Raw genomic sequence first — 27443 nt, 5'->3', positions numbered from 1 at the left:
CAAAATAGCTACCTTTCTACCTGTAGGACAGGCGGGGGCCACATGAAGAAAACAAGGCTGGAAGGGGGCCATGGTCAGAAAAAGGTTGAGAAACACTGCTCTAGGGTCCCCAAATGACTGCACACAGAGTAGCAGTGGCATCAGCACCTGGGCTGGTTGCCACAGCATCTTAAAAAACAACAACTTAGGAGCTAGCTGGCTGACCAAACATGTACATAGTTACAAATGCTCTATTTTTTAGTCTTATTTGTCATTTAAAATACTGCCTTTTCCACAACAAAATGGTGCTTATTCCTGACTAAATGTGCTTAGCATGAGGACAGTACAGTAGAAGCAAACTTTCATTTTGTTTGGGTAGTCTTGATGAGGCTATGATTTAACTGAGTTTTAAAATGAGAAACTGCACATGATCCATGTTTTCTCTGTGTGTATGTTTTAATTAGGGTTGGCAGCTTTGTTCTGGACTGAATTGGATGGGGGGCAGCAATACTTGGGGAAGGAAACATTAAAAGTTGTCCCCCTTGCTGCTTCCCTGATCAAAATCACCCCACTTCCCCAAGCTGCTATAAATTTTCCTTGGGTAAAAAGTCAGGCTAATTTCTGTTTCGGGGTGGCTGGGTGGGAATTCCAGCTGGGGGAAATGCTTAGATCCCTTCTATATACTCCCCAACACCCCTACCCCCAGCTACTTTAAGATTATAAAACAGCAACAATCAATATCAGTAGATTCAATCAACTGTAGTTTGGCCCTGACACTCAGTTCTGAAATAAATAACATCTGGCAGCCCTAACAACAGGCACTAGGCTCTTTAACAAATCCAGACATTCCCCAGATATGGAGAAGGCTGCATGTTTGCCCTGATGAAGGATCCCTGATTGCTTAAGCTACATGAAATAGCTGCAATTATTTTAATCAACTCTCAGTCCTAAAAGATTGCCTGCAGCACACACACACACCCTGCTCCTCTCTGAGCCAGGCCATGGCCTTGTCTCATACTCCCAAGCCTTGTCTCCTCCTCCTTCCTCCAGCTGCAGGGATAATATTAGTGCTGACCTTTCCGTCAAGGCCACATGGCTTCTTTTAGAAAGACTCCCCGGATTGTTTTGCCTCTGGCTGAGCAGCTGCTTTGAATGACACCCCAGCAGCACGAAACTTGACCCCGAGGGAAATCCTCCTTGCTGTAGTGACCCGGCAGATCCCCCAATGTCACGGCTCCTAGAAGATAAGGGAGACCGATCAGCAATGGAGGAAAAACATGTCAAAATCCCAGGTAGGGCATGTCCCAGTCGGCAGTCAGGATGACAGACACGAGTTCTAAGAAGACGTTGGGTGGGTGTCTAAGCAGTTCAAGAACAGCTAGGGTGTCCTTTAACTGTCCATTTAGGGGCTCAAGCATGACAAACCTGCAATGATCCTTTATTTCTAGTGTGGGAAGATGGGGAGTTCTTAACCCTGGTGGGAGTTGTCCAATGCTCTGGGAAACTGCTTGGTTCCCTTCCCTTTCTCTTCTGTCCTTGCCGTTAACCCCCATCAAAGCCCACAGTGTTTATCCTTGAGTTGTATAAGGTATATTGTATTTCCTGGCCTAGCACACATGCAAGCTACAGCAGGCTGAAGAGAGTTGTCTGCACATCTTGCTGAAATGCTTATCATGCAGAGAATTTGCTAAGCTGCGTTATGCAATGTGTAACCTATGTTGAAATGGGCATGCTCAAAATGATCATCCCTGTGTGGAACACAGGAGTCCAATAAACTGGATGCTGTGTTGTCAATGTATTTATTTGAATCCCCAAGGAGCTTGTGCTCACTCTGGTGAAAGTCTGCTTTCGCTTTGCCCATTTTTATTATTGCCATGTGGCCATCTAGTGGAACATATTCTGTGAGAATCTGCAGCTTGTTGTTATCAATTTAGGGTACACTATCCCCTGGGATATTATTCTTGCACAAGCCCTGATTGTATCCACACCATACAGTTAAAGAACTCTTACATTACTTTAACAGTCGTGGGGAATTCTGGGAACCGTAGTCAGTTGAATGTGCTGGGAATTGTATGGTGTCAATGTGACCATCTGTGGATTGCGGTCTCTGTTCCTGATGGGTCTCCTTTGTAACTTTTTGCCCACGTTCCTTCCTTCCCTGCCAAGGGTGGGATTAAGTAAGATTTAATTCAGGCATCCCCAACCTCCGGCCCTCCAGATATTTTGGCCTATAACTCCCATGATCCCTAGCTAACAGGACCAGTGGTCAGGGATGATGGGAATTGTAGTCCAAAACATCTGGAGGACCAAAGGTTGGGGATGCCTGCTCTAAACCATTGTTTCCCAAACTTGGGTCTCCAGTTGTTTTGGACTACAATTCCCATCATGCCTAGCTAGCAAGACCAGTGGTCGAGGATGATGGGAATTGTAGTCCAAAATCTGCCCTTTGGGAAACACTGATTTAATCTATGCATTTAAAACTTTAATAATTTCAGGTGGTGTTCTTAATGATGTCAGAAGCAAAGCAGCAACAAAACATACTAATGCATTATTTAAGGTTAAACATTGGACTGTTTTATTGGGGATTTTACCTTCTTTTTTGGAGGAGTGTTCATGTTTTGCAAAATGTCAGCTGTGTTAATTATTTATAAGATCCTGCACTCTGATCTCATATCAGCTCTTCTAGAAGTCGGCTTGTTTATCTCTCATTGTCCCTAGGAAATGTTAGCAAAACAATATACACTTGATGAAGCAAATTAGAGCAAAAAAGCAAACAATGGTAGATAAGGTTATTCTTTGTAGCCTGCATCCAGGTGCCCTGTATCCACCCGCTCTTGGAAATCTACAGCTGCACTTTTTTAAAAATAAAAAAACCTTTCCCATACATTATAGCTTTTATTTAGTTGATGCCCAGGTGCTTAGCAAATTTAGAACTCTCAACAGAATAGAGAAGGTCGGCTTCTCCCCCTCCTATGAGTTTATGGCTGCTTCTAGTTGCTTCTCAAGAGGCACCATTTGAAAACCACTTCTTATAATTCTCTACAACTGGTGTCCAAACTTTTTTCAAAGAGGGCCAGATTTGATGAACTGAAGGGCCGTGGGGGCCGACCAAAGGGCCAATCTTTTTTTAGGATTGAAGTTGTTGAGCTTTTATTAGGGTTTGAGTAGTTATTGAGCTTTTTTAAGGATTTAAGTTGTTGAGGGTTTTTTAGGATGTTTTCCCCACAAAATAAACTGTCAAAGGGGCTGGATTAAACCGACCGGCAGGCCGGATTAGGCCCCCAAAACTTTGGACATGCCTGCTCTACAACAACCTTTCTCAACCTTGGGTAGATGTTGTTGGACTTACCACTCCCATCATCCCTGACTGTTGCCCCTGCTGGCTTTGGATGATGGGAGCGGCCGCCGAGACCACATAACACCGGTCCTGAAAGACCTACATTGGCTCCCAGTACGTTTCCGAGCACAATTCAAAGTGTTGGTGTTGACCTTTAAAGCCCTAAACGGCCTCGGTCCAGTATACCTGAAGGAGCGTCTCCATCCCCATCGTTCTGCCCGGACACTGAGGTCCAGCGCCGAGGGCCTTCTGGCGGTTCCCTCGCTACGAGAAGCCAAGTTACAGGGAACCAGGCAGAGGGCCTTCTCGGTAGTGGCACCCACCCTGTGGAATGCCCTCCCACTAGAGGTCAAAGAGAACAACAATTACCAGACCTTTAGAAGGCATCTCAAGGCAGCCCTGTTTAGGGAAGCTTTTAATGTTTGATGTTTAATGTCTGATGGATCTCTGTATTGTAATATTTTGTTGGAAGCCGCCCAGAGTGGCTGGGGGAACCCGGCCAGATGGGCGGGGTATAAATAAATTATTATTATTATTATTATTATTATTATTATTTATTGTCCAACAACATCTGGGAATCCAAGGTTGAGAAAGGCTGCTCTACAGTGCCACCTACTGTAAGCCTCCAGCTCTAGTACATACCCCTGCCCTTCAATAAACCAGCAAGATGTCTGCATCTCACCAGGAATTGAAAACTTTCCACCTTGCCCCAGAATCTGGCACTTTGGCATGGGGGTCCATGGCATACACCTTCCTGGGTCGAGCATACAAGCTGACTCTGACGCTGGTTCCAGTACTGATTCAAGGTCATCCATTCTCCCCACCCTCACTGAACTTAAGCCCTGCATTTCTGTCTCAAAAAGCCAGGAAAACAAGTTAGTTGGTGCTGTCTTGGTGTTAGCATGGTCAGGTTTGTCCTTTAAGAGGAATTGGATGTGGTGGGGTCTATGGAAATCTGCATGCTTGTGATCGCATCAACAGGCAGCACAGAATTGAATCTACCGCTTGTGCATAAGCCTGAAGTTCTCTGCTTTGATTTACTTATTTATTTAGAAAAACAAGCCTGTAATCCAAGGTTTGTCAAACTTGGGTCTGCGGCTGTTGTTGGACTACAACTCCCATTGTCCCTGACCACTGGTCCTTCTAGCTAGGAATGATGGAAGTTGTAGTCCAACAACAGCTGGAGACCCAAGTTTGACAAACACTGCTGTAAGTCTGTACAGCTGTAAAGGAAAATAGGTTGGCAAATTTTACTAAAAACATAGAAAACTGATAAAGATTTCATTTACTGGACAGGGAGGCTGGGATTTAATGTAATGTAGTTACTGACCACTATTCATAGTCCTCTGTCTGTTGTTTCTTCGTGTTTCATAATTTGTCATTTAAACAGAATTTTAATTCAAAATCTACAAAAGAAAACTGTCACTAAATTATGCAAACTGGCACTTTTAAAAAGGTTATTCTATTTGTGGGAATTCTGGGAGGAATTCAAGGTAGTAGCGCTATGGGAATTGTTCCTTCAGCACAAGTATTTCAACTTGCCAGGCAGAACCAGCCCCATTCCCCCCCTCTTGGGCTGTTCTGGGGGTTCTCCCAGCCGCCACACAACCAATTTTGGGGACATAGGAAGAGAAGAGGGGGAAACCCTGTTATGTTAGCAGAAGTCCTTGCATAAGCTTCTTTTAGCAGGACGCCCTAGTTGCATAGTGCCCTGGATCCATCCCTAAGGGCAAAATTCCATAGCGGTATTAGCTAACCACTCTGTAAAACTGGGATATGGGGTCTCTGACCTTGGGAGGTGCCAGCTCTTACATAGCATCAGTTCAGAAGAACAGAATGGATCAGGAAGGCAGGGGAACGGCATTGGGGGTTTTTTTTGGGGGGGAGGAGAGCGGAGAGCTTCCATTTCTTGATGTTACCAGCTCCCTAGACTAGCAAATGTTAAGAACAGCAAGGAACTTTCTCCCTAATAGTAAAGTGATTTTGGGCCGACGTTATCTGCAATTTATCTCTAGTGTACACAGCGGTGGGAGTTCAATGGCCAAACTGTCCTACACTGAACCTATTTTGCTTGCATACACAAACACACACATGACAATCAGTAATCTGGAGCCTCCGGCAAGAGCAGACAGTCCAGTTTTGGAGAACAAGTAGGCGATCAGCAGGATGTCTGGAGCGTTTGGGGAACTCACTCAGACTCCCCTGCAGAAAGTATGGATTCCCCGCACCAGCAACCGCCTGCAGCAACGCAGGGGATGTGAGTTGGGATCTGTTCTGTTCCGATGTGGGTTCTTTCTCCCTGAAGAAGGCCAGGATCTATTTTATTCAGCACCAGGCCGGAGGAATTAGCTTGATTGAGGAACAGCCTTTTAACTTGAGGGAAATGTAGACAGGGCAATATTTGTATGTAACGAACGGGCTGACATCAGCCTAACTTCTGGTGAAGAAGAGACCCTGGCTGTGCACACAGCACACCTGACTTCCCTTAAAGAATCATGGGAACTGTAGTTTGTTATAGGTGCTGGGAATTGTAGCTCTGTGCGGGGTGAACTACAGTTCCCAAGATTCTTTGGAGGAAAGCCATGTGCTTTTAATGTATGGTGTGTGTATGCAGGCGCTGTCTCTGTCCCAATGTGCACCCCCCCCCAGTTCATCCAGGATCAATGGCAGGTGGGTAAAAGAACTGCCTAGGGCATAAGGCTTCCCTTGTGGTCTTGTTTTGCTCAAAGGCCTCTGGTGATTCTAGGAATGCTAGAATTCATGGACTATAACTAGTGTAGTAAAGGTAAAGGGACCCCTGACCATTAGGTCCAGTCGTGACTGACTCTGGGGTTGCGCGCTCATCTCGCATTATTGGCCGAGGGAGCCGGCGTATAGCTTCCAGGTCATGTGGCCAGCATGACAAAGCCGCTTCTGGCAAACCAGAGCAGCACATGGAAACGCTATTTACCTTCCCGCTGTAGCGCTTCCTAATTATCTACTTGCATTTTGACGTGCTTTCGAACTGCTAGGTTGGCAGGAGCTGGGACCAAGCAACGGGAGCTCACCCCGTCACAGGGATTCGAACCGCCGACCTTCTGATCAGCAAGCCCTAGGCTCAGTGGTTTAACCACAGCGCCACCTGGGTCCCTTTTTCTACTAGTGTAGAAAAAGATGCAAAAGTCTGAGGTAGGGTACTGAAGCTTCGGCAGATCCCGAGGTTTTGCGGACGCTCTCTGGCTTCAGAGTCTTCCTCTCCCCCCCCCCCCCGGCAACATGGCACATCAGTCCCTCTTTCTGCCTCTCTCTACAGCCTCCGTGCCACAGTTCACCAATTCACCAACCATGGTGATCATGGTGGGTTTGCCTGCTCGAGGAAAAACCTACATCTCCAAAAAACTCACCCGCTACCTCAACTGGATCGGGACCCCCACTAAAGGTAATGGTGGGAAAGGGGGTTTGTTCAGGGTGGGTGGAAGCTTAGATTGGAGGGGGAAGCCTCCTGAACACACTCCTGGGGCAGGGGGACTCCTTGAAGAGCCCCAGCCCATTCTAGTCTTCATCTCCCCAGTGTTCAACGTTGGGCAGTATCGCCGTGAAGCCGTCCAGACCTACAAGAATTACGAGTTTTTCAGACCCGACAATGAAGAGGCCATGCAGATCCGGAGGTGAGGAATTCTCCCATCTAATTTTTGACAGGGTGGAGAAGCTGAAGCAAGGCACTATACGATGGTGAAAGGCACATCGAGGGGCACAAGAGTAAAACTGGCATGCTCATAAAGGCAGAAGTACAGTGGTACCTCTACTTACGAATTTAATGCGTTCCGAACACACATTTGTAAGTCGAAAAAATTTGTAGGTTGAATCCCATAGGAATGCATTGGGAGAAAAAATTCGTAAGTCGAAGCAACGCTATCTAAAAATTCATAAGTAGAAAAAATCCTATCTAAACCGCATCCAAGATGGCGGACGGAGCTCCATTTGTAAGTAGAAAAATTCATACGGTAAGTAGAGTTATTCGTAAGTAGAGGTACCCCTGTAGTTTTAGTAGCGAAAGGTAGAGAATCTGTATACCGCCACCCAGATGTTGTCCAGCTGCATCTCCCATCACCCCCAGCCAAGATGGCCGGTGGTCACGAGTGAGGGGAATTATAGTCCAATGACCTCCGCAGGGCCACAGGCTTCCCACCCCTCAGAGTGCTGTATATAGCAGATCACCACAGCTCAGACTCCACAGGATCCCAGAACTTACATTTGCCTTTGAACCTGGCCAGCAAGGCTTCTCACTGCTGCCAAGTGATAAGCTAGAAGCATTTCAGTGTCAAACGCCAGCAGCGGACTTTGGTGCTGTTTTTTTATACCCTCACCCTGTCTGCCACATTCCTACATAATCCTTTCAAACAGTGTCTTTCAATGCCGGAGAGAAACATGCCCAACTTTTCCCCCTTTGCCCGAAGCTATGCTGCAGATGTGAGTAACAAGAAGCAACAATAGAAAGAGCCAAGATTAAAATGAAATTAAAAAATGCCACAAGGCTAGGTTGAAGATAAGACTCAGTGCCGAATCCCCAGGTGGAATGCACAACAGAAGCAAGGAGGAGGCAAGGACCATCTGAGCCAGTTCAGAGCACCCGCTGGAGGGCTGAGTACAGGACAGCCTTCCCATACCAGGGATCATCCAGCCATCTTTCACTACAACTCCCATCAGCCCCAAACGTGCATTAAATTGTATAAATGTAAATAATGGCAGAGAGCTAGTGGAATGGAATGGCTAAGTTGCAACTTCTTACAAAGTTTTCGCTTTCACTGTGAACATGCTAGGTCTAGGTCAGAGGTGGGGAGCGTGTGGCCCTCCTGGTGTTTGGACTCCAACTCCCATCATCTTCAGCCAGCATGGCCCATTTGTCAGGCATGATGGGTGTTGTAGTCCAGTTACATATTTTTTGGCAATTGTTTTTATTGATTTTCATATTATATATTTATACATTCTTACAATATTAGTAACCTAAAACTCTCAGGATTACCACTTCCCTCTACCCCTCTTCAGGTTTTCTTGTTTCCACACTATAATATTTACACATTGATTTATATCATCATACTGTTCATATCTATACATGATTCTTTCTATAATCTCATATAGAATGCTCCATCAATTATACGTTGTAAGGTTTATCTCAGACCTGCCAGTGTTCTTATATGTTAACAGTGTTTTTCTCAAGGTAAGTTATAAATTTCTTCCAGTCTTTTTGGAACGTCTGGTCATCCTGCTCACGAATTCGTCCCGTCAGCCTGGCTAATTCTGCGTACTCTACCATCTTTGTTTGCCATTCCTCGGTAGTCAGCATAGAATCATAGAGTTGGAAGAGACCACAAGGGCCATCCAGTCCAACCCCCTGCCAAGCAGGAAACACCATCAAAGCATTCTTGACATATGCCTGTCAAACCTCTGCTTAAAGACCTCCAAAGAAGGAGACTCCACCACACTCCTTGGTAGCAAATTCCACTGTCGAAGAGCTCTTACTGTCAGGAAGTTCTTCCTAATGTTTAGGTGGAATCTTGCAGCAGATCTTGATGTTTCCATCCTTGAGCTATCAAACCTCTGGCCGCTGTTGTCGCATACAGAAATAGTTTTTCATCTTCTTTTGGTATTTGTAGTCCAGTTAAATTTGTAGGACCATCGGTTCCCCAGCTCTGCACATCAGCAGGCCACCCTTTGTTCCCCATAATACGTACTGGCTCACCTTGCAATGGTGTCGTGAGGACTGTGGAGTGCTTTGAATGCTCTGAAGTGCCATATAAAAATGAAAGGTGGGTTACTTTTACACAAGTCTGGAGGTGAGTTTTCACTTCTCCTCATATTCGCCCACAGACAGTGTGCATTAGCAGCCCTTCGGGATGTCCAGACCTATCTGAGTGTGGAAGAGGGACAAGTTGCGGTAAGGAGGCAAAAGCCTAAATCACTCTTAAGAGTTCACCCCCTGTTCTTTAGATTGCACGCTTGTTCCACTGCCTTGCTTTTCCCTTGCCTAGGTTTTTGATGCCACCAACACCACACGGGAACGGCGAACCCTCATCCTGCAGTTTGCCAAGGAGAATGGCTACAAAGTAAGCAGTTAATAATAATAATAATAATAATAATAATAATAATAATAATAATAATATATTATTTATACCCCGCCCATCTGGCCGGGTTTCCCCAGCCACTCTGGGCGGCTTCCAACAGAAACATTAAAATACACTAATTTGTTAAACATTAAAAGCCTCCCTAAACAGGGCTGCCTTCAGATGTCAGTCAAGTGAGCAGCCCATAGGCAGAGGATTTAGTCAGAGTCCCCTGTGCCAAAAGATGTGGGTGAAGGGAACTCGGGTTCTAAATTCTGCATTTTGGAGTACTGTACAGTATTCGTTTAAGGTGGCGGTGGCGGCACTTTGGAACCAAAGCTGTCAAGTTTTCCCTTTTCTCGTGAGGAAGCCTATTCAGCATAAGGGAATTTCCCTTAAAAAAAGGAAGAACCTGACAGCTATGTTTGGAACTCCCTGCCTATTGATATCAGGCAGGCACCACTGTTCCATTTTAGACATCTGCTGAAAGCTTTTCTGTTTCAGCAGGCCTATCTGGATACATAATTTGGTTACATCTGTTCCTAAATTCATTTTGGATGTTTTATTGGGCTTTAATTGTTTTAGAGGTTTTTAAAGTTGTAGGAATGTTTTTTTAATTGTATTTTTTATCAGAATGAATTTATACAAAATTTATACAGAATGGATTATGAAAACTAAGGGTTTGCTTGATGGGCATACCTCTGCTCATTCACTGTTAGTGGATGACGGGGGTCTTTTTCAGAGAGCCCCAGATCTCCTGCCACATTTTACACACACACACACACACAAACACACACACACACACACACACACACACACACACACACACACACACCAGCAGCAGCAGCAGCAGCTTGGCAAATTAGAAAGTGTGGTTCTGGTGAGACCCTAGCCACTCACTTATTTTCCCAGACACCTATTCATATAAATTAGTACATGTAAATTTATGTTATGCCAGTAACATAACATAAGTACCCTTAAGTACCAAGCAATGCCCTTGGTTAGAGAGCAGTATGGGGAAAAGGAAGAGATAACAGGTATCCCCCATAAAAAAAAATATGATGCTATTTGCACAATGAAGAACATGTCGCTACAACCACAATGAGACATCTGCAAGCATAAAAGTCAAAACCTGAGATCCTTATAGATACAACTCTGCATCCAAAACCAACGTTTGTGTTGAAATCTCAGCATGTGTTAATGAAAATGGGAGACATGGTCTCCCCCCCCCCCCCAATAATTGAAATGAATACGATAGAGATGTTGTTTCCTGGGTATATTTGTACTTTCTTACTTTGCACTGTCATCTCTGGTCAAATAGACTTTGAAGACTTTTTAAAAGCACTACAAAAACCTGTAAAATTTGCTCACCAGTAGCAACTCTGCCACTTTGTACTCCTTCATATTCTCTGGGGAGGCGGGAAGCGGCCATCTTGCTCCAGCCACCAAAAGAAAACTATTCTGATGGCAGCTGCTTGCCTGCCACATACCTTCTCCTGTCATGACATATCCCTCTGTCACTACAGGTCTTCTTCATTGAATCTGTCTGCGATGACCCTGATATCATCCAGGAGAATATCAAGGTAAGACCTCTCTTCTCATTTGCACCAGATCAGTGGCAATGCTTAGAGAAGTGTTAATGTCCCAAGGGCATCTGTGTTCCAGTGCAAGCATGGGTTGCGGAATGGTGACCAGATAGGTTCACATTAAAATGTGAGCTGAAATGAATTTCTCTGGCACTGAAAATGGGGCTAAGTGCTTGTGAGCCCTGCCTTCAGTGAAGCACAGCATCCCAAGCCTAGCATCCTTTTTCAGCTATCCTACTGGCAAGAGAGGATCGACACCATCATTCATAATAATAATAATAATAATAATAAATAATAATAATAATAATTTATTATTTATACCCCGCCCATCTGGCTGGGTTTCCCCAGCCACTCTGGGCAGCTTCCAACAGAAAAATAAAACACAGTAATCTATTAAACATTAAAAGCCTCCCTGAACAGGGCTGCCTTCAGATGTCTTCTAAAAGTCTGGTAGTTGTTTTCCTCTTTGACATCTGTTGGGAGGGCGTTCCACAGGGCAGGCACCACCACCGAGAAGGCCCTCTGCCTAGTTCCCTGCAACTTGGCTTCTCGCAACGAGGGAACCGCCAGAAGGCCCTCGGTGCTGGACTTCAGTGTCCGGGCAGAATGATGGAGGTGGAGACGCTCCTTCAGGTATACTGGACCGAGGCCATTTAGGGCTTTAAAGGTCAGCACCAACACTTTGAATTGTGCTCGGAAACGTACTGGGAGCCAATGTAGATCTTTCAAGACCGGTGTTATGTGGTCTCGGCGGCTGCTCCCAGTCACCAGTCTAGCTGCCGCATTCTGGATTAGTTGTAGTTTCCGAGTCACCTTCAAAGGTAGCCCCACGTAGAGCGCATTGCAGTAGTCCAAGCGGGAGATAACTAGAGCATGCACCAATATGGATCCAGCCTGACACACTCTTCTTAAGCTTACACCAATATGGATCCAGCCTGACACTCACTCACTCACTCACTCACTCTCTCTCTCTCTCTCTCTCTCTGTGTGTGTGTCCTTCTCCACCCTTGTCTTGCCTTGCTGTTTTGCTTCCTCACATCACCCACAGCAAGTGAAGCTGACCAGCCCTGACTATAAGGACTGCAACCGAGATGAAGTGGTGGAGGATTTTCTCAAGCGGATCGAGTGCTACCAGAAAACCTACCAGCCACTCGATGACGACTTGGACAGGTGAGAAGGCAGTTCTGCCACTGCTTGCAAGGCCTGCCTTGCAAAGGGGTGGGAAGGCTGTGTGCATTCCATATACCAAACTTGCTGGGAGTCTGAATTTGCAGCAAAGAGGATTTCAACCGTCTATAAACAGCAGCAGCAGCAGCAAGCCACTCATAGGGGTGTACAAAAGGTTGAAAATAACTATGGGCCTTCCATTATAAGTAAAAACATAATACAAGAACTGCCTTGCTGGGTTCAGATGGACTTCTCCTGTTTTCCCACAGCATCTGGTTCTCAAGAAGTATACTGCTTGGCACATGGAGGCTCTACTAAGCTGCCATGATTATAGCCATTTATCAAACTATTTACTCTGTTTTAAAACATGTTTATACTACCTTTCCTCATACCAGATGCAGGGCAGCGTGCAGCCATCGCCCCGCTCTCTTACTGGTTCTTACTTAACCAAAATGGTCAAAGGCCTGGAAACGATGCTTTATGAGGAACGGCTTAGGGAGCTGGGTATGTTTAGCCTGGAGAAGAGAAGGTTAAGGGGTGATATGATAGCCATGTTCAAATATATCAAAGGATGACATATGGAGGAGGGAGAAAGATTGTTTTCTGCTGCTCCAGAGAAGCGGACACAGAGCAATGGATTCAAACTACAAGAAAGAAGATTCCACCTAAACATTAGGAAGAACTTCCTGACAGTGAGAGCTGTTCGGCAGTGGAATTTGCTACCAAGGAGTGTGGTGGAGTCTCCTTCTTTGGAGGTCTTTAAGCAGAGGCTTGACAGGCATATGTCAAGAATGCTTTTATGGTGTTTCCTGCTTGGCAGGGGGTTGGACTGGATGACCCTTGTGGTCTCTTCCAACTCTATGATTCTATGATTCTTGACTATCTCATACACCAAAGTTTAGTATTCTGCTCCCCAAGATTCCTCAGGGAATTCATAAACAGGGCATGGCATCAGTTGCCTTTTGCTGTTCTCAGCACTTTGTATTCACAGATCTGCTGCTGTACACAGAGTCAATCTTTGGCTATCATGGCTAATAGTCATTTGCGTTGTGTAAGCTACTCAGTATTATCCTGTCGTATAAAATTCCGTAAGTTTATTACGGAATGAATGAGCAGCATAGAATTCCCCAAGGAGCAGGCTCTCACATGGACTGCAAGGGCTTCTAATCTCACCCTCTCCCACTCAACATCCACAGGTCCCTGTCCTACATCAAAATCTTCAACGTTGGCAGTCGGTACCTGGTGAACCAGGTTCAGGACCATGTACAGAGCCGCACAGTCTATTACCTGATGAATATCCACGTGACGCCCCGCTCCATCTACCTCAGTCGGCATGGGGAGAGCGAGCTCAACCTGCGGGGCCGCATTGGGGGCGATTCTGGACTGTCTGAGCGCGGCACACAGGTACAGCAGAACCCTACCTGCCAATCAAAAGGCAAAACACAGGTTTTTCTTACTGTGAATTCCTGTGTTTAAAGAAGGACGGAAGCACCGTCACTGCTATTTTGGAACAACCTTCCCTGTTGATTTCTCCTTGTTGACGGGTCCATTTTCAGCTTCCCCCAAACTAAACTGGGAAAGCTAGTAGAATCGTATCTGGGTAAAGCAGTAAGAAATGGCATACGTCCCATTACTGGTGGCATTAGGGCCGCCATATGTCTGGATTTTCCCAGACATTACTGGGATTTCAAAGGCTGAATTGACGCCTGGGGGAATTTCTGAAAGGCAGCACTCCGTCCTGGATCTTAGGCGTCAATTGAAAAATCGTGGGTTTTTTGGCATTTTTGTAAAAAAAAAAAAAAGTTCAACAACTTTGGTGGTTACAGGTAGGTAGCCGTGTTGGTCTGAGTCGAAACAAAATAAAAAAATTCCTTCAGTAGCACCTTAAAGACCAACTAAATTTTTATTTTGGTATGAGCTTTCGTGTGCATGCACACTTCGTCAGATACACTGAAACAGAATCCACCAGACCCTTATGTATATTCAGAGGGTGAGGGTGATGGGAATAGGTGATGGGCTGATAGGAGTGGTAAACCTGTTGATGACTGTTAACGACTGTTAATGACTGCAATTGGTCTTGCGGGGGGGGGGGGAGGAAGGGCTGAGGTACTAAGGAAAGCTTGATCATGTATAATGAGATAAGAATCCTATGTCTTTGTTCATTCCAGGTGGCTCCATGGTTTTAAGCTTGCTAATGAGTTGCAAATCAGCAACTTCTCTTTCCAGTCTGTTTCTGAAATTTTTCTGTAATAAAACAGCTGCTAATTTCTATGATACTTTCTGTGCCCACTGAAGACCTTTTTTCCCCCAACAAGCCTTTTGAGTGAAGGATGATGACGGTGACAATCCCAGTCTTCATCTGTATTTGACTTGAAATTATTTTAAAGTATGCTTTTATTATTGATGTTTAGATCATTTTTTATGGGAAGTGATTCATAAGTGAAATAAGTAAAATGCTAACAATCAACGGGCTTCATGGAAAAGCACAGTTGCATTCAACAAAGCAAGGACTTTCACAGAACTTGTTCTCCCTCTCCCCCCACCGCCGACGTAAGATGCTCTGGAGAGCTGGCAGAAGCAGCAAAACAGATGGCGGGATGCACAGGGGGTGGAGATGGAGCGAAGGTTCTGTTGCGCAACCGAAAGTCCTTGCACAAACAGGACAACTTCATGGGATACAACCCCTCACATAAAGGCTATCATTTCCCAGACCTATTTGCACCCTAGGTTTGTTTGGTGTTTCCACAGTTACAGCTCCAACCAAGTTATTCCTGATGAGCAGTCTCCCGTTTATATTTTTAACATGGAAGTGTTTACATGACTGCTTTTAAAAAAACTTGTCCTTGAGCTCCAAGACGATGTTGTTCACGCTTGAGTGATAAATTTGCTGACACAATTGCCACCACTTTCCCCTCTCTGCATGGATTCCTCATTGCCATTATAGCGGAAAGAAGTGCATTTGCTCTTGCAGTGTCTGGCCCTCAACTTTGCGCAAATTCACTAACCCTAACCCTAAAAAGCTCTGAGAATCTCTTGCCTCACAGCAAACCTCTGTCCCTCAGCACTTCTCCCCATCTTCTGTCTTGTTCTGTCTCTCTGCCTGCCAGTATGCCTGTGCCTTGGCTGGCTTCATCCGCTCCCAGTGCATCCGTGACCTCAAGGTATGGACGAGCCACATGAAGCGCACCATCCAGACGGCAGAGGCACTGCATGTTCCCTACGAGCAGTGGAAAGCCCTGAATGAGATTGATGCGGTGAGAACCAACAGGAAATGAGCACAATCCCTTCTTCCCACAGTGGGGGAACTAGGAACTAGGGTCTCGCACTTCTCTGGTCCTAATCCACCAGCTCTGCCTACTACAGTGGTGCCTGGCTAGACGAATTTAATTCGTTCCACGGGTCTTTTCTTATAACGGAAAATTTGTCTAGCGAATCCCATAGGAATGCATTGCATTTTTTAATTTTTTTTATTGCCCATAGGAACGCATTAATTGAATTTCAATGCATTCCTATGGGAAACCGCGATTCGCTAGACGAATTTTTCGTAAAATGAATTCATCTAGCGAGGCAACCTCCGCTCGAAAAATCCTTTCGTTAAGTGGAAATTTCGTTAAGCAGGGCATTCGTTACACGAGGCACCACTGTACTAGGAGGCATGGCTTCCTGTTCCAAAATCCCTTTTTAGGCACACTCTCTCCCCAGAAAGCTAGGGAGTCTAGACATCCCAGCTCCTTCCTTCATCATATATGCTACTTCCTGTTTTATGCCAAGAATGTAGGCTGAATTCAGATATCCCAACTTCATTCCCGCCCCCAGGGTGTCTGTGAGGAGATGACCTACGAAGAAATCCAGGACCACTTCCCAGAAGAGTTTGCCCTACGAGACCAGGACAAATATCGGTACCGCTATCCTAAGGGAGAGGTAAGGAATGCCCAATGGGGCATCTGGGGGCTGAGCATGCTTAGCACATCACACACATGGGAACTGACCTGTGGAACCTCAGGCTTCCAATGGGAAGAGCTGGTTGGGAAGAGGAAGCATGCAGCAAACCAGGGAATGAAACTCCTCAAGGGAGGGAGGGCCTTAGGACCCAAAGCCAGGACTAAGGGCATCTCTGGGTAACCTAATACTTACATCCACTCAGTCTTACGAGGATCTGGTGCAGCGCTTGGAGCCTGTCATAATGGAGTTGGAGAGACAAGAGAACGTCCTGGTTATCTGCCATCAAGCGGTCATGCGATGCTTGCTTGCCTACTTCTTGGACAAGAGTGCAGGTACCAGAGTCCCGTTCTGCATTTGCAGGCTCCCCACCCCATATAATACCATGTGTATGACAGCAGTTTTGAGCCCAAGTCCCTACGGTCTCCTGCAGAGTGGGGCATTCTCCCATAAATAGCATTTCCTCCCCACTGCCAGAAAATTGTGGAACTTCTCTCTTGTAGTCTGATATTTGGAGTATTCACTAGTGAGGCTGACTGTTGTTTTCCTCTCCCCACCAATACACCACCCTCCACAGACTGAGTAAGGGGCTGGATCCTTGCTCAGAGCTCCTCTTTGTCTCATTTGCTGTTCTCTCTCCATCCAGAGGAGCTGCCTTACCTCAAGTGCCCGCTGCACACCGTTCTCAAGCTCACACCCGTGGCCTATGGTGAGTGTCTGAATCTAGGAGAACAACTCAATACTGTACCTCCTTCCTCAAGCAGGAGGCCTGCTGGTGGATTTCAGAAGTCCTGGTTATTTGCTTTAGAAAGAGCTGGGAGATACCTTACCCCCAAAACACATTTGGGGCTGGGGAACTTTTTTTGGCTCCATGGGCCAGATCCCTATTAGGATCTATGTTGCAACCAAATTCCACCCACCTGTCAAAATCCCTTGTGCTTTAAAAGCCTTCCTCCCTACCCACTTTAAAACATGCCATTCCAAAACTGCTGAGAATTTACTTACCCCCACTTCCAGTATGTTCCCTCTTTCACTGTGGCAGTGGGAGATTAAAAGCAAACATACTGGCTGTTTTCAAGTAATCAAATGCGTGCCTAATAAATCCAGATGCATATGAGCTCCTTTGCTGCTGCTTAAACTCATCCCTCCATGTGACAATAAAGCCAGTTAACCACAGACACAGACATTGCATTGCTTGACTTTGCATGTGAAATGAGAACTACAAGAACATAAGAAGAGGCTGCTGATCAGGCCAATGGCCTTACAAAGAAGCCAGAATTTGCAAGCCAACTTTAAACCATGAACGTTCTATTGCTCCCCTTCACTATTTGTCTATTGTTACTTTAATCTAAATCTTCAGGAAAGGCTTCTTAGTTTTGCAGGCCCTATTAAAAATAATGAAGTTGGTTTAAAAAAACAACAACACCCAGGTGACTCTCTCCCAGCTATACTCTCCTAGGGTAGCAGCCTAGGCCAGATAAAAGGAGAGGTTTTTTTTTAAAAAAAAACCTAGCAAAAGCTCTGCCAACAACTGCCATGGTGGGAGTCCAAGACTCTGCAGTGCTGTTTGCCAGCTCAGAATGTTCTTTGAGCTGCCAAGGGAAGCTTTTAGTGCTACCTAAGTCAGTCTCCCAGTTTCCAACTAGGACAATTAACTATTCCCTTCAGACGAGAAGTTTGCCCCAGCCCAACCTTTAACTGCAAAATTCACATGAACTGAAGAAAGGCACAGGTGGCCTGGTAAATGTTTGGTAAATCCATCAATGTTCAATAATCATAGGGTTGTTATTTGGGACAGGTTGTGAGGTGGAATCGATTTTCCTCAACATCGAGGCTGTGAATACACACCGGGAACGCCCACAGGTAAGCGGGAACCCTGCCATGGAGAGATATCCCCAACCGGGATCTAGTTGGAGCCTCTGGAAAGGGTCTGTTGAAAGACCTTAGCTGTGATTGGAAGAGTTCCACATAGCAGTGGCTTGCTATAAAGCTTGTCTCCAGGTGATGCTGTTGAGAACCGAGGGCTTTGCTCACTTAGTCCTGCCTGCTGAAATCACTCCAAAAGACCACCTTGTTCATACTCATATTTGTCCCTCTATAATATTTTCCTCTTATCTTCCCACCCCACTCCCAGCATCTTTCCTACAAAGCTAGCCAGGCCCCCTTGTACCGGCACCACCACAACGTGCCAATGGCCAGCCCTGAGCCAACCAAACAACCCTGCTGGAGTGATCTGGGCCGGCCCCCTCCCCCTTGCCTGTTTGGCCCTCAGGTAAAGACTCCCCTACCCTCAGGGGCGGAGGAAGGGGGGACGCTGGGAGCGGGATGCCCTGTGTGACACGCCCCCGGGGGGGGTGACAAAACGCTGAGCGGCACTCACCGCGGGGCCTGCAGCGCGCCCGAGCCATGCGTTTCTCCTGGGAGTGACGCGGTGGCTTGGGTGCCCGCAGGCTCCGCGCTGCCCCAAATGGTCTGCCCGCCTCCTCCCCCTCAGCTGTAGGGCAGCTGAGGAGGAGGAGACAGGCAGACTCCTCGGAGGCCCTGCAGGTGGCTGGTCCTGCCCCTGGGCGCAGAACACGCATGCCACCCCAGGCGCCTGATCGGCTTGCTCCACCGCTGCCTACCCTCATCTGACTCACTAACCTAATACTAACACACACACACACACCGACCTTAATTGGCTTCACTTGCTGTAAATCCAAGTCCTTTTGCTAACCTGGTTAATTAGTTCTAGTTACAGGCAGGTAGCCGTGTAGGTCTGCTGCAGTCGAAGCAAAAGAAAAAAATTCCTTCCAGTAGCACCTTAGAGACCAACTAAGTTTGTGATTGGTGTGAGCTTTCATGTGCATGCACACGTAATTAGGTGTGGGTAGTTTTCCAAGCCAATTCTTTCTCCTTCCTACTGGGACAGGGTTTGCCACATTTCAAAAAATTCCTGACGCCTGCAAAGTTTTAGGAAGACCCAAAAATTGTTGAGCTTTTTTGGGGAACCTCCCCCCCCCAAATAGTGATGTTAAATTTCTGGAGCTATTTTCGCTGCTTTTTCCATTGCATTGCCATACCATCTGGGTTTCCCCTGACATTATGCTGATTCTGCAAAATCCCCACCCCACCCCGTGACGCCCTATTTATACCCCAAAACCAGGACGTGTCAGGAATTTTCCCAATATATGGCAAGCCCATACTGGGAGACGGGAGCAGATTATTATGGCAATACCTTAAAGACAAGGCTGCATTGTGCTGGTCAATTCACATTACACAAGAAAATCGTATTTGCAAGGTGGGGCGGTGCAATGGTCTTGTCAAATATCATGCAATTGGTCCACATTAGAAGAAATGATAAAACAGAGGTGGCAGAACAGAGGAGTGCAGTGCAGACATTATAGCTCCAATTCTAATGGAGCCATTTCACCACAATAGTTTAATTGGGTGTGGATGTTCAGTTCCCTAACTTTGTTTCCTAATTTGAGGCACCGTTCAGTCACCTTGCACTTCTTTTCCTTTCTCTTTCTGCAGAATGTTGATGTAGCAAGAAATCCTGAGGAAGCACTAGGCACAGTGCCAGATCATTACTAACCATGCTGCTTATTAAGAGAATCCTACCTTCCATTCTGCTGGCACTCATCCAGGCAACACAGTACCACCCAGAGAAATAATGGTGGGTACAGGGGTTCTGGACCATTTTGCCTGCACACTGCCTTGAGTGAGTGGTCCTCTTGAATAGCAATTTGTGGTCTAGGATTGCCTGCCATAGGATGTGAGAGGCCCTGGCAGAAACTGTTCACCAAGAAAGAAAAAGGCTGTAAGCAAACACTGGGGTGGGTGGGGATGGGACAAAAATTGGCCTGGATTTTAAGCCCTGTTGTTTTCATTTCGAGACAGAGTTTAGCACGTGCTTACATTTTCAATAGGATATAAAAACATTTGCTCCGAATGAATGTGCCCTATATTTTTATTTTGTTTTAATGAATAAACACTCTTTACAATGTGTGTTATCCGTATTACAGAGGCAGTTAAATAAAGAAACATTCTATATCAGAGTATAACTTTTACCTCTGATCCATATTCTCCTGACCAATATAAAACCATACAATTTTTTTAAAAAAAAAAACCATCACAAAGATGTTGAACTTAACCATCAATCAGACATGTTCTTTATGGATAAATCTTATCCAACTGAAGAATTAAGTGACCCAAGTGTATTACGGAATCTTTCCTCCATCTGGAGGAAACCTAGCAAGCTGCACAGAGTGCTTTATATGGAGCCAAGCCCTATAAAATGAACCTCAAAGCACTTCTCCCAGCTGTAGTCATAGAAGGCTGCAGACCCACTTCCACTTGGGGGTTCCGATGACTCCCTGTAATCCAACAGCTATTTTCTTACTGCAGCATTGGCGTCTGCTTCAGCCTCCTTATACTGGCTTGTCCAGGATTTGGGGTCCCTGTTCTTTATCTGATTGGGGGAGGGAATCAGATGGACACAGTTAGGAAAAAAACAGAATTATTAATTTTTGTAAATAATTTTTCATTAATTTTCAATTACATGTATCCAATATAAGCCACATTCTAACAACAGAACAGAATAGAAAGCTATACAAGAAATCAGAATCTTTGCTGCCTGCTCAGATGCTGCCAACATAATTTAGGGGTGGGGAGAGAAAAGAGGAATTCTGTGCACAAGAACTAGAAATCAGACTGTGCCTCTTTAAAAAGCAGTATAGGATCTGTTAAACTGCACAACAGCTAACATTCCAATGTCATGTTTTGCAAGCAAGTTGCTTTCCCCTATGACTGCAGAGAAGAGCCTGAATACATTTGGAAGATGTCTAGGAAAAGCTCAGAAGTAAAGAGTACTGAGGAAAGCTAACAATAGCAAGTGCCCTGCAGTTAGTGTTTGCCCCTATACCCTCATAATCCACATATTCACAACCTTTACTTTTTCCCCCTTCTGCCCATTTCTCTGCTCCATAAATATTTAATTTTTAAAAAAATCAGAAAAGGATGGTCTATGATAAAACATGCAGGATGTACAAACAGGGGAACATTTCTTTCATCTATTCCAATCCCAGAGTCCAGGCGTTCTTAATGCTGGGTACAGTTTTACTGCAAGTACATATTTGGCTGAGATCTTTTTTGGTACAGCCACATGCACAAACTCTGCAGGCAAGAGAGTCTCTCGATGGAAAAATTTGACTGGCCATGCCTTATAGCAAGTGGCTAGTACCTTAGCAACAAACTGTAACACCTCCTCCTTGGTGGTTTCTTTAACAGCCCGTGGTCCCCATCTGAACTCAAACTCAGGTGGATCAGTGTGTGGGAGGCGAGTATATTCCAGGTACCTAGAAAGTGAGAATTGCATGATGATGATAATTATTATTTATTTCTACCCCTCCCATCTGGCTGGGTTTCCCCAGCCACTCTGGGCAACTTCCAACAAAATATTAGAATACAGTGGTCTATTCACTGCTACAATCCTTTGTAGGAAAAAGCCATCACCCCACATCACAGGAGAACAGAAGAAAAGATAAAAGCTAAAGTATCTGTACTCCAGCTGAGCATTGTCTGACGTCTCCCAGGGCATGTAAACTGAGCAGGACATTATAAACAGTCAAGCTACAATTTCTGCCATGAATGTGTTCTGTGCACACTAGAGATTTCAATCCCACACATTTGCGTACATGGAACAAATGCAATGAACCACTGTTACAACCCTGTGCAGATTCAAGGAATTTAGCTGTACATCGCTACTTCAGAGCACAGATTGTGTTTTATTTCTGCCTAGGGAAGGGAATTAGTGGAACTTCAGATACTTTTGGTTCCTGGAGGAGGATGAAGAGAAAGGACCCCTTAGTAACCTATACAGTATTCTAATCACAATTCCCTTCTCTAAAGGACATATCTGGTCTTGGTCTTGGTCTCCCACCCCATTTTAGCCACTAGAAACAATACATGAGTTCTGGATTCTAGTCTCCTAACACTCTTAAACCAGTACAACACATTTCTCTTCTCTACTAAAAATGTAGAAAGATTTGTAATTCCTGACTCACTTTTGCTTGACAAATTCCTCTGCCACGAGCTTCTTCACATCACCAAATGCCTTGTAGCTTCCCCTGGAACGGTTAAGAGTGGGATTTTGTCAGGGTACACAGTATCAGGAGCAAGGAGTTATTTGCTTTCCCAGTTCCCAAATGTAATTCCACCCACTGAAGGGGTTGGGTCTATGGTTCAGATGGCTACCCCTGGACAATCATACCCAGAGCTGTCAATTCGCAGCCTCTTCAGCAGCTCCCAAACAGCAGCTGGATGGAGAGAAAGCAAGAGATGAGAGTTTGCAACTGAGGCTACCAAGGAAGTCGGATGAACTGAGTGGAGTGCAACTCACATTCTTTAGCTACGTTGCCCTTCATGAAGATCAGGCCGAGAATGGCAAGGAGGAGCCCCATCTTGCAGATGATTTCATTGCTGCAAAAAAGAGAGATTCAGTCTCCCAACACTGGATTTGGTGTTCTAATTGAAGCATGGGTTATAAAGTAAGAAACAAACAATCTCAACCAAATGCTTTTAACTTTAAGTTTTGATGCCTTGGCTAAAATGCACGTTGCAAGGAAGAAATAGTGCTGGCCTCGGATCAAAGAATCACACACCAACACTTCCTTTTTGTGTGTTCATAACCACTTCCATATTGCCTTAGTCAAATGCAGTGCTTGTAAATAGTTCAGTTTAACAAAGATCAAAGAAGTTTTTTTAAAAAATCTCTGAATTATATCTAAAAGCATAGTACCTTAATTGCCAGGTGAAATGAATGTAAATTAAGTTCATTTTGGGGTAGAACGTCACACAATTTCTAGGTCATCTTCAAGTTGATCCTCCTACATGTGTTTCTTACTCTTTAAACTAGGGGGGACCTCTAAGCCTAATCAGTTGGGAAAAATAATCATTTCACATTCCACTCCCCCTGTGTGTGTGTGTGTGTTTTCAAGTTTTCTTAGTCTTAAGCATATTTTACACTTCAGCACAGCAGCCTGTAACATTCTGAATGCTGAAAAAAAACTGTTTGTAAAGGGGCTAACATTAACTGGAATTAGTTCCTTGTTGGGCATGGTGAACCTGAACTAGCTCTTTTTTAAAAAGACGAGGAAATTTAACATTCTAGGTCAGGGATCATATGGTTGTTGGTAGAGTTGGTCTTGTGCTTCCTTTCGGTAGAACCATAATGTCTCTCTGAATAGAAAAAGAACAGGATGATAGCACCAAGGCCAAAGCAGGGGAAAGAGAAAGAGAGGTTTTCATTTCACTTCCGTTTCAGCTGGGACTGCCAAAAGAGAACCAGAACACACTCTCTTCCCTCTTCTGCTTACTCTTCAAAGCTCTTCTGTTTCAGTGGTGGCAATTTATTGATCACGATGTATGTGTGATTTTTGGGGTCAATTTCCACCAACTCCATTCCAAATACCTGACAAAGCAGAAAAAGATAAATACATTCAGACCAGAGTCTAAAAGGCCAATTTTCTCTTCCACTATTACAATCCCATTTAAAGAAGATAGAAATCACAGCTAGATATTGAGAAACTAATCAGATCTATTCCTGGCATAAATTATATTGCTCAGAATTTGAATCACTGAGTAAGGGTATCTGACTTGCAGTATCCTTCATTGTGGGTCTGGATTTTCCACAATATACTAAAGGCCTAAGAGTAGATAAGCACATTCAAGCAATCTCTACAATTTATGCAAAAATTGCCATTTCTTCCCTCCCTATATTCATGTCAAGCCACAGCACGTCAGTCAAGCTGACCTCAAGGACAAAAAACTCTGCTATGCTCCTAGCTTTTTAATGGTCTACCAAACGATTTCAGCTTCAGAGCCACTGCTTTGGCCTCACTAGACACTGCAGGAACCTTCTCTGCAGTCCTGCTTTGAGAGGCTGGCCTTATGAGAATCCACAAATAAAGCAAAATGGATGGAGTCGCACACTTCTGCCCAAACCAATAATGGATTCCTCTCTCACCAGCTGAAGGATCCCATTGGCGCGTCTGAGGATCTCAGGAAAGACATCTTTATAGTCTTTGACAACATGTTTCAGAATATCTATAAAGGAGACAGATAGGTTTGTATTTAAATACTTTGTATTTAAAAAAACCCACAAACACACACACAGCAAAATTCCACTGAAGAAAATCTGCACTAAATATATATATATATATTTAGCAATTAGAAAGATATATATTTGATTGAAGCAAAGCTTTCAGAACTTGGAAATATGTGCACAATAACTCATAAGGGGTTGGAAACCAAGGAGACCTAGGCAGGACGTCTGGTAGTTCTAGAAGGGCAGAAGTGCAAATACAAATTTGCTTAATCTCACCCTGAAAACAGAATTTGGGTATCTCTGGCACGAAAGCAAATTGGTTCTGTTCTTACCTGCCCTTTTAATTGGGAGCTTCTTTTGGTCTTTGAACAGAAAAAACTGCACGAGCTCATTTGCCTGTAGGGAGAATACAACATAGGCAGTTGGTGGGTCTATGTCTATGCTGCAATGCTGAGGGCACAGAATTCAGTTACCTGAGAATTTCAGCCTTCACTTAATTTTTTTTTCTAGAATTATGACTGCAAATCTGTTTGAAAAGTGTGTGGACAATCTCAGAAGCCAGAACCGTGGCTGAATAAGATTTTGAGTGGTTGCCAGGGAGGGTTTCAGTGTCTTACATCTGCGACAGGAAACAAAACTAGGAAGAACATGCTTTACACAGAGGGTCCTTTACTTTGAGTTCCACTTGATTCTGTGGCCGTCGCTCCAAGTTACGCCGCACCGGGCTGGGTGTCTGCGTTTGACTCAGTGTGCCTTCTTCATCTGAACCCATGTGCTGTGCCTGCGTAAGGAAAGAGGATTCGTTTTCTTAAAAAGGCTTTGGGACCCAGCTGTGGGATTCAGACAGGCCGGCCATCTCTGGAGATATCAGCTCTGATCTCGTGATAGCCACATGTAGAGATAAACATGCTTGACATTCTCTGAGCAATTTCTTACCAAGGCTACAATCCTATGCACATTCATCTGACTGTAAGCCCCACTGAACTCAATGGAACGTACTTCTAAGTAAACATGCATTGGAGTGTACTATTAATTGGATTACATTTCTCTGCTCAAAAGCTACGACGTTTCATATAGCTTAACATGTAAGGTTTCAGTAAGTTCTGTAAAACGCAAGTGCAACATGCAAATGCCACCCATCATATCTGAATTGCATAAATGTACTGGAGCCCCAGCCGCTAGCTGAAAAGGATGCAGGGCAAAGTGCCACAGCGGTTTGTGCTTCCGTGCATGCACGAGTGGCAAACCCGGAAGTAACCCATTCTAGCACTTTGTGACCTTTTGATTGAATTTTTATGCAGATTGGTGTTTTTACAAGCTACTGTTTGGTCTGAGGGAGGAGGAGGGCTGCATCTAGTTTTGTTTGGCAGTACTGTATAAGCTATACCAGGCACGTCCAACAGGTATATTGTGATCTACCAGTAGATCACTGGATGTCTGTGGTAGATCACTGCTAGATCACTGGCACCCCTAAAAAAAGCTCACCCAAAATTTTCTTCCTCCCTAAAAAAAGCTGAACTATGACCTGCAGCCCTAAACAAAAATGGGCCTCCCTCCCTCCTAAAAGAAGCTCAACAAGTTTGACCTAAACCCCAAAAAACAGGGCTTCCCTTCCTTAAAAAAACTCAACAGCTTTGACCTGAACCCCCCAAAAGGGGGTGATCACTCCCAGTTTTTAACTCTGTGAGTACCGTAGATCAGTCTCTCTTGGGAGTTGGCCACCCCTGAGCTATACATTACAACATACAAATAAATCAAGAAGTCAGTCCATGTGCAGTACCTGAGAAGGGCCGGCTCCCTTGCTGCTACGTTTGTTGTGGGACATCTCTCCGACAAGAGCTTGTGGGAAACAGGAAGAGAAAGCTATGGCAGGTGTACAGTATTGTTGTCTCCTTTACCTTTGTCATGAACGAAGCCAGCACATGTCCCCTACCGACTCCAGTAGAAACTTGGGGTCCAGGGCTATATTTGCCAGTTCCCCACTTTAGAAACGGCCACTCCCCCAAAACACACACTGCCAACTCCCCACAGCAAATCAGGGCTCGTTGAGCCTTTAGAAATCATGCAACAGGCAGAAACTCAACAGGCTAGCCTTCTTAGGATAAGCGGCGACTACGACATTTCTGGAAATAACAAAAAAAAGCAACCCGCCTACTTCTGGAAAGCCTGCTGCACCCCATATCTAAGATTGCCAGCATCCGCCGCCGCCCCACCCGCAAAAGAGTCAGCAACCCAACAGGCAGCAATCCAACAGGTACAACCCACGCCGGAGTAGAAGACGGGCGTGGGGCGGAGCCGCACTTGCTGCGTTTTGGCCCAGGAACCCGACCCGGGTCCTCTCGCTGAGGAAACCCCTAACACCACCGGAGCACCAACCAGCCCGCAACTCACCGCCTCCGCAGCTCGCACACAACTGCGCTGCACGGCACGATGCCCTCCCTCTCGGCACTTCTGAGCATGCGCGCGCCGAGCCGCTTGCCGACCCCCTGGCTTCCCAGTGCGCAGGCGCCTCCGTCTACTCCCGAGTTCGGTCGGCTGTTGCTTAGCAACGCTTCCCTCCGTGGCCTTGGCCTCCTTGTCGTCGCTTCGTTCCCGCCATTTTCGCCTCAGTTTGTTTCTGAGGCAGGCGTCGGAGTGCTGGCTGGCAGGGAGGAAAAGAGTCACGAAGGCGACGTTGGGGGGCGGGAGGCCGGTTCAGTCGATAATGTATGCCATAATAATAAATTCGTTTGGTACTGCAAGACTCACTTGTATTTGCTTGCAAAAGAGGGAATGGGCCGCTTCTTTGCAACTGAAGAGATTGGGTGGCCCTCTGTCATGGATGCTTTAGCTGAGATTCCTGCATTGCAGGGGGTCAGACCCGATGACCCTCAGGGATGCCTTCCAACTCTACAATTTGCACGTTAGCAGCTTGATTCTGTGCTTGTATACTTGGGAGTAAATAAACTTGAGTTTTCTTCTGTAAGGAGGACTGTTGGTGCCATGCTTTGTGTACCACATACTGCTTCTCCCCCAGCCCAGCCCTCATTTACCGGTAACTCAAATGCAGCAAGTGCATATTTCTCCCAGCTGCAGCTTGGGTGGGCTGTTTGCATTAAACAGTCTCTTTTTCCACACCACTGATACCTGAACAAAATTGTCCCAGGAGCTTCATTTGAGTAAAAAGGCGGGGAAGCAGGGCGAGGGGGACAGTCGGGCTGCAATCACAATATAGCAAGGAACTGAATATTTCCCTTAATAAACTTCAGAATCTGCATTATCAGATA

The 27443-nt window shown here is 45.4% G+C and overlaps 2 protein-coding genes across 10 annotated transcripts; one reads left to right on the top strand and one right to left on the bottom strand.

Annotated features, from left to right (window-relative positions):
- Positions 1 to 1068: 1068 nt before the first annotated feature.
- On the top strand, positions 1069 to 20078 carry PFKFB1 (6-phosphofructo-2-kinase/fructose-2,6-biphosphatase 1). 7 transcript variants are annotated; one of them, XM_060269236.2, is made up of 15 exons: positions 1075 to 1271; positions 6609 to 6734; positions 6867 to 6963; positions 9164 to 9230; positions 9325 to 9399; positions 10923 to 10979; positions 12031 to 12152; positions 13346 to 13553; positions 15257 to 15403; positions 15966 to 16070; positions 16294 to 16423; positions 16735 to 16797; positions 17887 to 17951; positions 18223 to 18360; positions 19605 to 20078. In XM_060269236.2, the coding sequence occupies exons 1-15, from the start codon at positions 1205 to 1207 to the stop codon at positions 19662 to 19664; spliced, it is 1527 nt and encodes a 508-aa protein (XP_060125219.1). In that variant the 5' UTR covers positions 1075 to 1204; the 3' UTR covers positions 19665 to 20078. The 7 variants fall into 7 exon arrangements, with proteins under 7 accessions (XP_060125221.1, XP_088514726.1, XP_060125219.1 ...); XM_088658598.1 differs by lacking the exon at positions 1075 to 1271 and adding an exon at positions 1285 to 1330; XM_060269235.2 differs by lacking the exon at positions 1075 to 1271 and adding an exon at positions 4803 to 5573.
- Positions 20023 to 26627, bottom strand: LOC118097637 (non-structural maintenance of chromosomes element 3 homolog). 3 transcript variants are annotated; one of them, XM_088658601.1, is made up of 11 exons: positions 26439 to 26627; positions 25958 to 26016; positions 24851 to 24958; positions 24510 to 24573; positions 24097 to 24176; positions 23447 to 23541; positions 22471 to 22550; positions 22342 to 22387; positions 22136 to 22198; positions 21313 to 21427; positions 20023 to 20541 (listed from the first exon to the last, which is right to left on the bottom strand). In XM_088658601.1, the coding sequence occupies exons 2-11, from the start codon at positions 26000 to 26002 to the stop codon at positions 20461 to 20463; spliced, it is 777 nt and encodes a 258-aa protein (XP_088514727.1). In that variant the 5' UTR covers positions 26003 to 26016; positions 26439 to 26627; the 3' UTR covers positions 20023 to 20460. The 3 variants fall into 3 exon arrangements, with proteins under 3 accessions (XP_088514727.1, XP_088514728.1, XP_034996608.2); XM_088658602.1 differs by having other exon boundaries at positions 26479 to 26627; XM_035140717.3 differs by having other exon boundaries at positions 26569 to 26627.
- Between the last annotated feature and the right edge of the window lie 816 nt (positions 26628 to 27443).

Source organism: Zootoca vivipara, chromosome 15 (assembly GCF_965207765.1).
Source record: "Zootoca vivipara chromosome 15, rZooViv2.hap1.1, whole genome shotgun sequence".
Classification (NCBI taxonomy): Eukaryota; Metazoa; Chordata; class Lepidosauria; order Squamata; family Lacertidae; genus Zootoca; species Zootoca vivipara.
Note: the sequence above shows the minus strand (reverse complement) of the source record. Positions and strands in the feature narration are given on the sequence as shown.

Excerpts from the sequence above, each read along its gene's own strand:
- PFKFB1 (XM_060269235.2), top strand. The coding sequence starts at position 5,483 with ATGTCTGGAGCGTTTGGGGAACTCACTCAGACTCCCCTGCAGAAAGTA. Across the intron at positions 10,980-12,030 it reads TCATCCAGGAGAATATCAAG|CAAGTGAAGCTGACCAGCCC; the intron begins GTAAGACCTCTC and ends CATCACCCACAG. Across the intron at positions 12,153-13,345 it reads CTCGATGACGACTTGGACAG|GTCCCTGTCCTACATCAAAA; the intron begins GTGAGAAGGCAG and ends CAACATCCACAG.
- LOC118097637 (XM_088658601.1), bottom strand. The coding sequence starts at position 26,002 with ATGTCCCACAACAAACGTAGCAGCAAGGGAGCCGGCCCTTCTCAG. Across the intron at positions 23,542-24,096 it reads CCAATGGGATCCTTCAGCTG|GTATTTGGAATGGAGTTGGT; the intron begins GTGAGAGAGGAA and ends CTGCTTTGTCAG. Across the intron at positions 22,388-22,470 it reads GGGCAACGTAGCTAAAGAAT|CTGCTGTTTGGGAGCTGCTG; the intron begins GTGAGTTGCACT and ends CTCTCCATCCAG.